The 13,005-nt window shown below is 38.0% G+C and overlaps 1 protein-coding gene across 3 annotated transcripts in view; it reads left to right on the top strand.

The window, feature by feature from the left end:
* The window catches only part of METAP1D (methionyl aminopeptidase type 1D, mitochondrial), a 47,019-nt gene that overhangs the window by 18,001 nt on the left and 16,013 nt on the right, over window positions 1–13,005 (top strand). For all 3 annotated transcript variants that reach the window (XM_035536880.1, XM_035536879.1, XM_035536881.2), the window contains exons 2-3: window positions 8,565–8,731; window positions 11,196–11,345. In XM_035536880.1, coding sequence (XP_035392773.1) covers window positions 8,565–8,731; window positions 11,196–11,345 — 317 coding nt within the window. The remainder of the gene's footprint in view (window positions 1–8,564; window positions 8,732–11,195; window positions 11,346–13,005) is intronic.

Raw genomic sequence — 13,005 nt, 5'->3', positions numbered from 1 at the left:
CTACCTTTCCAGCGGTTTTGTGAGATGTGTAAATAGGCCTATGAGTCACTTGTAATTATTTGTTTTTTGTTTGTTACAGTTGTAATTCTGTGTTCAGTTTGAATCCAATATAGTTCACACCACATGCTTTGGTTTATGTATATTTTAGTGCATATGATTGACAGTGATTGAGCATTTCTTATGGAGTGCTTGTTTTTTTTTGTCATAAGTGATGTATGTTGGTACTTCTGAAAATGTAAACAACTTCTTCCTGTATCAGTGTTTGATAAACAGGGACTTTTATGATAAGAAAGAGGTCTTTGTAAATGTTAAGCAAGGAGATAAATGAAAGGTATTTTAAAAAAAATATTTTAAACAGCCCCCAAACATTATACCATACTCTTCCAAATTCAATCCATAATCCTATCATTATAATTCATTCAGTGACCCTGTGTCACATATTTATGAATAAGCTTCCAAGCTGTGCATTAAAAGCACATTCTGATGACTGTCAGGTTTAAAAATAAATGCTTTATCAAGGATACTAGAAGTTATCTGCAGCAAGTTCTTGAGTGGAGCATCTTCCTTGTGCAAAGCATCTTCTTGAAAAAAAAAATCATAGATTGTTTCCAACACCACAACAGTATAGTAGAAACAGCTGTAAACTCTTACGCCTATCTGCTAATATATTTTGAAGTCCAGTGTACAGGATATAATGCCCCAAACTTGTACTCCACTCCAGCAGAGGACACATAAATCTTTTCTCATTAAAAGACTCACTGTCCTAATAAAATTTGCATTTTCAAGTGGAAACAGGATAATACAAGTAATTAACAAAATTCAGTACAAAGCAAGAAATGCTGCTAGCTGTCATTTCTACCAAAAGAGATGTAATGTAATCATTTTATTAAGATGTTCATCCAAAAATTGCTAGCGATGTACATTTTTTTTTTCATTTTGAGATAAGACTGGGTTATGATTCAGGAATCATCTTGTATCCTTAGAGATTTGGCTGCAGGTGTTTATTGCAAGGGGTCTTGAGTTTTGCGTGGGGAAAAGACTGCTAACTGCCAGTACTCTTCCCGTATATCAAGCTATGGAGAAAATCCTGGTACAATGTTCAGGAGAAGTCCCTAAATTTTCTGTGCAAATGTTACTCTTATTTCAGCAGCCCTGCTCATCCACTGAAAGGATTTGTTGAAAACATTTTTTGTGGTGATTCAGACATACTTTTCCCATTTCAGCTGGAAATTTGAGTTATTAAAGTAAGATTATTTTTAACATGCCGCCAGTAACATTTAGTACTGTATCAGGTATGCACATAGGACATAAACATGCCAGTTGAAAAACAGTTGTTTCACAGAGCACCTGAAAAGATTTTATCCCAGTAGGATTCGGTGAATGTTAAAGCTGTGGGTGGGTGCATATTAACAACAAGATCCTGTATTGTGCGTGTGTGTGAGGACTATTTGAATAGCTTTTTATTTTAATCTGAAACAACTGCTATTTTTTAAACTGACGAACTTGTTCCAACAGTTGTTACTTCCCTACAAAATGAAAATAGTGAGTACAATAACTAACCTGTCAAGCATAAGTAATTCCTCTGATGTTTTACAAAACCTTAAGATAGACAGAAGGTGTTTGAAAGGTGTATTTAAATATGCAGACCTGAGCAGATACCTTTCTCATTCTAATTTAGTGACTTTATGATAAATTAATTTACTCAATATAGCAATGTAGTAACATAAGAGGAATGTTTCTTCTGCTAGTCACAGAAGTTGAAATTTGCCAGATGCTGTGATTTGGAGCCTAAATTCCCCTAACTGTGTGTGAAACTCTTAATATTGCTTTGTCCAGCTTTTGTATCTGACTTGTTTCATTTTGCTGTGATACTGCTTTAGGCAACACTTTTTATTTTCTACTTGTGTTAAGCTGTTGGAGAGAGAAGATTTAGTAGAAATCGCACTGGGATGGAAGACTGTAGTGGAGAGCTACAGTTCTCTCTTTCCAAAGTTAAGTGTTACAGCCCAACCACATTTTATGTAGCAGACAATTAATTTCCCTTGGTATATGAATTAATATCATTTAGATAAAGCTAGATGGTACTCTCTATTTTTTTAAATTCTGTAATAAAATGACAACGTGCTGTTTAATGACACCAGAATTTTGCTCAGTCACTGGCTTGGTGTGACTATGTGTGTATATATACATATATATACACAGGAACTCAGGGAAGCGGTTGAAGGGGATTTTGAGAATATAAAATTATTTTTTCCTTTTCTTCTTGTTTGTTGAAGTTACACTCGGTTGCTGCTGATAAAAGGTGGCACCAAGCCAACTTCCTGACGGAGCTATGGGGAGGGTCATGGCTTGTCGTGACCTGGGCACTATTACTTGAATGTTGTTATTATTGGGATGAAGTACCCTTAGGCTGTCATCCTTCCTGTAAATAGAAGAGTTTGTGATTCTCTGTGGTTTCCCAGTTTACCAACTTGCAGAACAGCTATTTTGTTGGCCATAAGTTTGATTGAATAATAAATTAGAAGAACTGTATTATTCAGAAGGCTCCAATTCATCATTTTAGCGTGCCAGTCTAGAGTGAGTAATAACAACAAAAAGCCAAACAAGAATGCATTTCCATATAGTTTATAAATTTACAACCAATTAAAACACTCGTTTGTAATAGTGCACGGCAAACAAATTGCCTGTCTCCACTCTCCATGAAGTAAGGGCAAAATTTTAATTAGCAGGGAGCATCACTGGTCCTGAGGGCCCAGCTCGCCTTTGTTCAGCGTTGCGGGGAAATCCCAGTGGCAGCGGCACCAGGGCTTGTGCTGCTGCACTGGAGCCGGTCAGCATTTGGCCATTGGCTTGCTTTACCGGCTCTCGGGAGGTAATAAGGACAGCAACCCCTCACTTCCTGTATTAACTAAACAACTTCTATCATCAATATCTAGCTAATTTCAGTAATTGAATAGAACAATGACAACCTGAATATAATGTTTGCAATATACTGGTCTTGATTTTGGTTGGTCAGGGTACAGTCATAATCATATTGCTGTCAAGGTTTTCACCAATGTGTTGCTGTTATAACTGAAGTCACATCTACCCTGATGAATATTTCATTTCCCCAATCATGCTATTAAAAACAGAGTGTTTTTACCCTTTCATTTCTGTTTTCTCTTTTCCAGTACCATCTTGATGGCTGTGGCTGTGTCCTGTTTACAAATTGCTGCTAGTCACATTTTCAGTAGTCCTTGTGGGTTTTGCTTTCCCCTAATATGGGCAATTAGGAGGAAATATTTCTCAAGAGCATGGGTTTGCTCTTCTCCCTGTAATGACATAGTCCTCTAATCCAGGAAACAGTGCTGCATGGTGTCCATGTCCATGATTTCCTGATGTGGGAAAAAAGTGTGGAAAGCATCTGGAGAGGAGGAGACCCCCTTTACCAGCTTGTTTCCTGTAAGCGAAATTGGAAGACCTTGTCTGTGCAAATAGATTTCAAAATAGAGTCTGCCCTTTGACTGTCTCCATAATTACACAGCTCTCTCTGTATTTTATTTGGCTGCCAGAGCAGTTAACCCCTGGAAGTAAGGGGCTGATGATGGCGTGACCAGCACGGGTATGCAGACATGACCATGTGAATACACTCTTGTTTAGAGAAGCCTGTCGTTAAGACCTTGTTACAATATACTTTGACCAAATTTAAAAATTATTACATGTTGGGTTGTGTTGATTAAGATATGTTATATCCTTAATGTATAGAGAATGCAGAGGTATTAGTTGCAAAAAAGGGGAAAAAAAGAAAAAGAAAAAAGTTCTTTCGCGGCTTTGATGTAATCAACATCTGTCAACAGAATGAATTTGCTTTTGTTTAATTTCAAGGGCTCTTGTCCTTCTACTTTGCCCAATCAGTTTCAACTTCTGCCTGAGGCATTTCTCTATGTTGTTCTTTTTCTTCTTCTTCTTCTTCTTCTTTTTTTTTTTTTTTTTAGAAAATGCACAGGTTATTGCTTGTGAAATGTGAGCTACTCTTCTGTTACACAGGTTACACAGAGTTGGAGAGAACCTTTAATCTTTCCCATTCTATTTTTGAAGCTTATATATAGCCCTGCAACACTGGGATTACAAAGTCAGTGTTTTATTAAGACAGCTGTAATTACAGTTACAAATAAAGATCTACCAAACCACAACCATTATTTCAGATTGAAAAATGTGAGCGTTTAGTAATTAATAGTAAAAAGCTGTATAAAATCTTACCTAGTTGCATTGGTTGGATTCCATATATTTTTACCTCTTGTGTTTTTAGTACCTTACTGTAAACTTTATTGCTCTGAAGTTTCAGGAGAAAAAAAAAAAAAAGGAAATTTCACAAGAAGCAAAATTATGATATGATAATAAGATGACACAACAAGCCAAATTAAGGATCTCTAGTATTTTATCCTCTTTATCCTCAAATATGTATATACTAAGAACATCTCCTTGGTCATTATTTTACAGTTAAAAAAATAGATAAAATCACAAATTTAAAAACGTGTTATCTGAACAATGCTTTTGATGTTATTGAGTTAATTGTTTGTATATATCGAGTAAATTTACTTTATCAAGAGCAAGTTATTTTTATTTACTAAATCAGTTAGGTGTTATTTCTTGTAGTCCTAAATAATGTCACTACTATGCTTCTGTAGACACTTGGATGGATTTTATAATGTAAATTGTTTTAGAATATTCTGATTTTATTTTTTGGCTGTTTTACAATGTACTCTTATGTTTGTTGTGGCTTAGAACTGTCATGAACTTTAGCCTGTGGTAACATTTTTGCTAATTGTTTGGAAATTTGAAGTCCTTCATAAATAAATACCAAAAAAATGTTTGCTAACAATCACATTTGATGATTCACATAGATGAACAGTTTTTTTGCATGGCCACATCGTACCTCATTGAAAACATAGCTGGTAAATTGCTGTAACTGTTGAACAAAAAGCATTAAGAAAAGTGCTTAAATGAGAGTTCATTTCCAACATCTCTCTTTAAAAATACTTCTTGACCAGAGGAAAATCACATTTAAATGACTAAAATCAACTTAATTAAGGGTCATTAAAAGAGATACACATAAAAAACTCTCTGCTCTGAGAGTGAAATGGGAGCATTTCATTATATAGTGTAGCATGCATGAACAGATAACAATTAAAATAGACCTAGAGTAAAAGGCTAATAAATATAGGGCACATTTGTGCTGCAAAATCAGTCACTTAAAATGCTCCCACCCATCATCATACTTGAATTCTGTATTCAGCCCCTTTGGCTGGCTCGTTTAAAAGGAAAAGAATGTAATTTCCACAAAAGATAAATCCATCTGGCAATTCACAAAAGCTCGCAGTGCATATTTATATTATTAATACAAATTAAAGCATAGAAGGTGTGCTGAGGAATCCAGCAGCTCCAGCAGAAGGCGCATGCATGCAGACTGCACAGGGTGATTCACCATGGAGTCAGGGGAGCAGTTGTCTGTAATTTTCTGCGCTCGGAGCATCGTATCTGCTGATATAATTTCAGTAACACCGATAATAATTTTCATTATTGCGGTTGCTAGTAAATATTCTGTTATTCATGGCAAGTGGCACGGCCTTGCTGTTGAGGGAGAAAAGAAAGGCGCGGATGGGCAGCTTTGCATCCTGCCTGTGCTGGTGTGTGTTACGGGGCTACCCGGATCTCTGATGGCTGCAATTCCACTGGAAGCCGCATAAATCCTGCCTTTATGAGCCATCTCATTGTAATTAATATACACAGAAAGCATAACAAAAAGGATGCGCTTGAGCGTCGGTGTTGTGGAAGTGAATCGGAGGCTGACAAAAGCTGTGCTAGCTGGAAGGGCTGGGGAGCAAGCCCCAGCAATCTGAGCAAGACTTGGAGCTTACAGCCAGTTGTTCCTGTCTCCGGTGATTGATGATGTTGCTATATCAAATTAGCTGTGAATATGGGAGCTTAAAAAATAGAAGAAGCTGTGGAGACATTAGGAAGGCCTTCTTAAGGAAGGAAGTGTGTGGATGGAGTCCAGATTTTCATTATAAAACAGTAACTTCATTATGTTTTAATGCCATTTTATTTTTACTTTGAAGGAGAATGTTTTCTCTTATAATTTTTTTATATTTCAAATAAAGCTTTAGTTGTCCCGTGTTTGTAATTCTTACGATGTGCTTTAGGAGTCAGATTATACTATAGTGATATTTATTTGGTTGTCGCATTTCACCTGTTCGAGTAGTTATTTTGTGTGTGTCTGGTTTATAATGAGTAGTTAGTGGAATAACAACAGGCTACACTACCTTATTATCCTGTTATCTTGTGACAACACTTACAGTGTGTCTTCGGGGGAACAGAGGTAAAAATTTTATTCCAAATAAAAAGGCACCCCTTCTGAATGCGGGATAGTCGATAGGCGCGCACGCACGGATCTAAATAGGTTTGATGCATCTGAGAGCGCATATTTGGGACGTTTGAAGTTCTATTGTAGAATAATTGACAGGCACACTTGCACCTTTTTTTCCACCGATTAAAATCGCAGCGGTAGGACAGGTGCAGCGGCAGCGTGCCGATCATCAGGGAGTGCGTTTGAAACATACGGTCACGTATTAATGTCTGTGTGGACTTCATCTGACCACGTCCGTGACTGTGGGGTTTCAGAGCATTTATCGCAGCTGTATGGAGCTGAGTGTAAATACGTTCAGCCGCGGTAAGAGCCAGGTACTTCTGCTGCACTTTGTAAAAGTAAAGCGCTACTTCTGAAGAGCCAGAAGTTGCTGCCTCTGCAGATTCTGTGTTTCTAGCTTCCAGAAATGTGTGCAAACCGGCCGGCGAGTTTGCAAGATGCTTCAGGCTCTGTGGATGAGTGTCTATGCTCTGTAGGGTAGATGGCCTAGATTTTATTTTTTTTAACTAGACAAGAATGTTTTCTTGTGAAGATGACCCTAGGAAAGCCGTAGATGAGGAGGCTGATGATTAGATGGTTATTTACACAGTCTCAAACCAATCCAGCCCCCTGTTAAGGGCACAGCTCTAGCTCCACGGAGGCACTCTCTTCCCTCTGGAAGTAGGTAACTTTCCATAGGTACCCAGGTTATACTGGGAGATAGATCGGAGCGTCGCCCACCAACTCCACCTCATTACTTATAGACAATTTTAAACAACAGTAAAAATCTGCTTGCATTGAGTAAAAGTCTCTACAACCTCTCAGGTGTTGCACAAATTCAGATTCTGTTAGCCAAACTTAGCACTGCTCAGTGTGCAAAGAGACAGTCACAAACCCTTCTAAAGCAAACCTCACTCAACAACTGCATTCAGTTTCTTGGGGCTCCAAAAGAATTTTGTAGTTCAAATCTCCTGTATATCATGGGATGTTGTAAAAGGGACATCTGTAAGCCCAGCATGCATGTGGAAGGATATTATCTGCATCTGGGCATGATAAATGTATCCAAAGAGAGGAAGGAAGTTTACAGTAAAATAAAAATGTACAAGTTATGGAAGAAACTCTTTTAGAAATCATCTTTATGTAGTTAAAAATATGCAGTAGATGAATTTCTTAAATTCTGTGATGAAAAGTTTATTTACTTCCATCTAAACAAAACCACTTTCCTTTTACTAAAGAGTAATTATTAATATTGGTTACTTGCCAGAGAAGATTGCTCATGTGTTTGTCTACACATGATCTTTTTCAAAAGTAGCTTAACTATTATGTGGAATTTATTCCAAGGTAATTAAAATAAATAAATAAATAAATTTACATTATAGAATTTTTGTGCATTGAAAAAATGTGCTATGTTTATTTATGTTTAACTGGGCAGTGTAAAGAATCCTCTCAAATTTAGTGTACTTCCCTGTTTTGATGCTTGTTTGGGCAATGAATACTCTGAGGAACTGTCATTCCAAATTCCCATATGAATTAGGTAGAAATCTGATTCGAGTATTCCAAGTCAATTACAAACTTCAATTGCCTCAATTGCCCTTGGCCAAGATTAAAAATCTCTCGACGTTTATTCTGTTCCCTGCCAGGCAGGAGGTGACTACAGATTGAACCCCATTCTTTGAATCTTCATGCAAATGACGAGAGCAATGTTAACTTGCTTATGCTCAAATATGTCACCAATTCATCAAGAATACAGATCAAAATGTCTGAAATCAACACAAAATTATTTTTTTATCTCCTGATTACTTGCTGTTGTCCGTTATTTACCCTTTCCCCAAGCCTTGTGCAGTGCCCCTTCTAGCCATGCAAATTGCTACAAACAGGTTGGGGTGTCAGTCCTGGTTTGGGGAATTTACCCACACTGCTTTTTAATGCATCAAACCAAATTAGATATAGTGTTTTGTAAAGCTGTGATGCATTGCTTTGGGAGGTTTCTTGTTCTCATTGCTTCTTGGTGTTAATGCTCTAGTGGTACAAGATTTGAACAACTTCTTGAACTACCTTTGGCTGCTGCATGTGTTTTGCAATTTCCATTACATGGTGTCTTTCTTCTTTCATACTTACATTTTATACCATAGTAGTAGGAAAAAAAAATGTTAACCAATTTTAACCTATCTGTTAACAGGTTCTGTGACTGGCTGCCACAGAATTTTTTCTTCGTGCAATCGTGTCTACCTGCACAGGCAGTCAAGCAATCAACAACGAAGATGCTTCTTTTTTCAGGGACAAAGAAATACTGCTTATAGTATAGTTTTGCCAGCCACAGTTTCTCCAGCTCACCCAGTTCCCAAGGTACTGCAATTTCTATTATCTAATCAGTTTTTCAGTCAATACAGGGGTTGGCTGTACACGTGTTCAAGTGCATTCGTTGTCCAACAGTGGGGGCTTTGGATACAGTCCTGTGGTATGATCAGGTATTTAAAACAGGAGCACTGGTGAGAGAAGTTTTCAGCTCCCTACCATGTAAAACAGAGTGACATATCTTGTTATTAGGGAGTTTAAACCTGGGGCTTGTTAAGTTAGTGTAATATAAACATGGAATATTATAATCATCTGTCAACACTTAACGCTTCTGGGTCCAGGTTCTCCTTTTGGACAAGTATAGACAGCCCTACCAGAAATCATTAGGGATCATTCATGATCATCTGAGTCCTTTTCTGTATAAATCTCTCACAAGCTAATTACAAAAATATTTATCTCTTCCTGAATGTTTTGTTAATTGGTTACATCAGATTTAGGGTAAGAGCATACAATACCTGCTGGTAGCTGCTGCATAGCCCCACTGCTCCTTTTAAACTATTCTTTACTGTCTCTGAGTATTTTTTTTTCTTCCAACATATATTTTTGTTTTTATTTATATTACAGCCAAAATAACTTTTTTTTTCATTTAATTTAAACATGTTTTCCACTGATGGTTTCCTTTTTTGTTGTTATTTACAGCATACAGTTCAAGTGTTTAGAAAAAATTACCCTTTCTAAACTGTGCTTTTCAGGTTGATTATTAGTACTTATATTTTATCTTACTTTCCATGTGATTATAGATTTCTTATGCAAAATACAGAATACTTCCATGGGCCTAAAGTACAAAAACCATGTTGTGTAGGGAAGCAGTAAGGATGCTGAATATAGGGCTCTTACACCTAAAGACTCTGGAAGCTTGGTGTGCAGGGACAGAAAGCATAGTTTTGTGCTTTATATGTTTTCAAAGGTTTAAAAATTATAGAACTTTTTTTTTTCTGTATTTAGATGCTTCTTTTAGCATAAAGAGGAAGAAATACATTATCATACTGAAAAGTAGTGTTCACAGATTACAGTGCTCAGACTGTCAAAAATCAGTCCAATTTTTCAATTCTGAAAACTTGAGGACAAGGTTATCACTTTATACAGAGTGTGCCAGAAATCATATTAAAATAACACGGTGTTTTTTTTTCCAAGATCTTGGTGTGAAACTGTATACATAGACATTTGTACATCCACTGCTTTGGGCTTTTTCCTTAACAGATCTCACAGGTCAGCAGGGTCAGGTCTCAGCAGTTTACAAGATCAGTGCCCTCCAAGGGGATGGTGGGGGTGCTGTAGTGTATGGAGTTGGTAATCCAGCAAATGTGGTTTTTTTTTCTTCTTCTAAATTAAGTCCCAGACTATTGCAAATGCTGTAAGGGCTGATATTCCATTATTGGAATGGAATGGAAATCTGAAATTCTGTTGATGTGAGTTCACTAAAGATGCAGTTGCACTCTATCAGAGTAGAAGTGATGAAATACCAGTGGGAGTAACAATAGCCTCCCTATTGAAAGTCCCACTGGAGTTAATAGGCTACACCACTCTTCTTCACTCCTACACTGGGATGTTGTATGGTCTTGTATACAGCCTAACTGGCCACTTTACTTCCTGCCCTGCCAGCTTGTTTCTGTATTTTGTGAATCAACGCAAAGCCCAGCTGTGGTGGGTGAAGCGACTCTCACACCGCACAGGTGAAACAGCCCAGCACCCACTGAGACAAAGCACGGTTCCCTCACAGTGCAAGATGTTACCGTTGTTACTAGTTTGCTGTGTTTATGTACTCATCATGAAATTATTGTGGATTTTTAAAAAAAATCAGAAATGAAATTTCACCTCTATGTAAAGTCTGAGAATTTTCTGCACGAACAGAAAATAAAGTTTATTACACTTTCCTTGTCACAGCAAGTTGGGATACCCTCACATAGTATTATAGATGGATAGGTTTGCACATAAGCATGAAAACTAGATTAATAAGTAAAAACTCTAAATTAAAATAAGTTAAATCCTAAGGTTCTTAGTCAAAATACAATCTTGTGAAAGTTAATAGGAGTTTTGTCTGAGCAAGAAACTAAGGAATTGATCAATTTTATTATTAAGTCTAATTCTGTCTGTTGTGGTGTTTAGATGCCTTCTGTATAAGATGTGTCACTCTTTGCAAAAGAAAATTAAAAGTTTTTAAGTCTTTCACAGCTTTAGAACTTGAGATTGTGCTGAAAGTGGGATGCAGTATCTGGGACTTCAGTACAGGCAGTTTAACAGACTGCATAAGTCAGTAGTAACAGGCAATGTTAAGTTCAAAAGGGCAGTGGAAGAAATACTGAGGCAGCCTTGAGGGTTTGCCCTGATGGCTTAGGAAGGTCGATACTACGACAGAAAGGGCAAGCTGCCATGAAGCAGGAGGCAGTATCTGAGAAAATGATCCCATTGTCATGCTCAGTTTTCTGATCTTCATTTTCAATCCTTTTTCTCCAAGCACATAAAGAAGCCAGACTATGTGACGACAGGCATTGTACCAGACTGGGGAGACGACATAGAAATTAAGAATGAAGATCAGATTCAAGGGCTTCGTCAAGCTTGTCAATTGGCCCGTCGTGTCCTGCTTCTGGCTGGAAAGGGCTTAAAGGTAATGATTGCGTAAGTTCCAAAACAGCTTGGATGTCTTTTATGCTTTCACATACTTGTGGTGTTTTTTTCCTACTTTTTTGTTTGTTTGTTTGTTTTTTACTGTCCTTAATGTGCATCCAACCTGAAGTTAGATACTGATAAAAGAAGGATTTATTAACTTTTGATTCTGTCCATGGTATACCTGCTTAATTATTTCAGTATTTTAGACCTATGTGGTACTTAGAGCTGCTGGCTCAACTTTGTCTGTAATCTCCCTCTGTTTGGATGTGCCAAATCAAATGAGTTTCTCATAAGGCCCATGATACATTTTTTCCTGTAATTTCATGGCCTGTCTTCCTATACATTCTGCTTTTTGGCTCTGTATGTGTGCAAGGCCCAGGGGCCGGGCTGCTGCCTCTGTTACCGTCCATCCTTCAGCTCCTCGCTGTCCCGTGGGGTCGGTGCAACACAAATCTTCGAACTGCTGTTGGAAAAAACAGCTGCCAGGCTCCATACAATTTTCCAGAGTGCATTGCTAATAAAGCCTCATGGTTTCCAGTAATGTTTCTACAGTATGGTTTTTGGGATACTACCCAAGTAAAAATGTACTGGGAGGAGCCTACTACAAGTTTTTGCAGATGAAGGAGTGTTTTTTTACCTTGCCTTGGTATTTCATGTAATAGCATACTGAATAGGGTAAAATGGGTTGAGTAGCTATGAGATGCAGAGATAGATGGGAGCTGTAAGTCAACGCCATTGACATAAAAGGGGAAAAAAATATCAGTTTACCATGCGTTTTTCTTTCAGTTCTCATCATGCTGTACCAGAGGTTCAATTCTGGAGCTGGGGTGGCCAATAGCAAAACTGCCTGAGGCTTTTAATCTTACATATGCTCATGAGTGTTTAACTTTTTACGTGCAATTATTTCCTGGTACAGTGAAACTTAGTTGTGTTAAGTTAAGAACACGTACCTGTTTCTGAAGAATCAGGACCTTACCTCAAGAATGCGGTGTGGATTATGAACGAGAGCAGTTTTTCACTAAAATATTTTGGTTGTTATCTTGCAGCAAATACATCTGTATGCAGCACAGTGTAGCTCATGATGCAGTTGGTAATATGTGCCCATATAGTACATAATAGCAAAATGCTACATACATGTAACAAAGGTTGTAGAGAAGGAAATTGTGTAAGAAAAGTGGTCACCAGGAGCTGGGGCAGTGGGGCTGGGAGGGAGGGAGCTGGCACAGGGAGCTGAGACCACTGCCCAGGCCAACCTCAGCCCATTTCAGGGATGTGGGAGCTCCATTTTGCACTAGTTTTTGGCTATGGCTGCTCTGAATGGAGGGATGTTGCAAGGCCTTCTCTCATCAACAGGGAGTGTTTTCTATGTGCAACAAGTTTGTTCTTCTGCCAACCTTACTCTTTAATTTAAACCACTTCCTGCCTTTCCTTGAGCCTATCCCCTTCACGCAGTAATAGAGCTATTACAGCTTTCAGGGCGCCAGACGAAATAAACCAAGCTCTTTTAGGCTATCCTTGTAAGGTAAGCTCTGCATTTCTATTTTATCTGAAGAGCCCCATCCCTCCACTTGTTCCTGTGGTCCTGCTAAACCTGCCTTGCACACAGCCCTTGAAAAGAGCTCTTGTCTGTGCTTTTTCTATCAGCAGTAACATCCCCC

This window comes from Cygnus atratus, chromosome 6, assembly GCF_013377495.2.
Source record: "Cygnus atratus isolate AKBS03 ecotype Queensland, Australia chromosome 6, CAtr_DNAZoo_HiC_assembly, whole genome shotgun sequence".
Classification (NCBI taxonomy): Eukaryota; Metazoa; Chordata; class Aves; order Anseriformes; family Anatidae; genus Cygnus; species Cygnus atratus.
The sequence above is the reverse complement of the archived record's forward strand: the minus strand, read 5'-3'. Positions and strand labels throughout refer to the sequence as shown.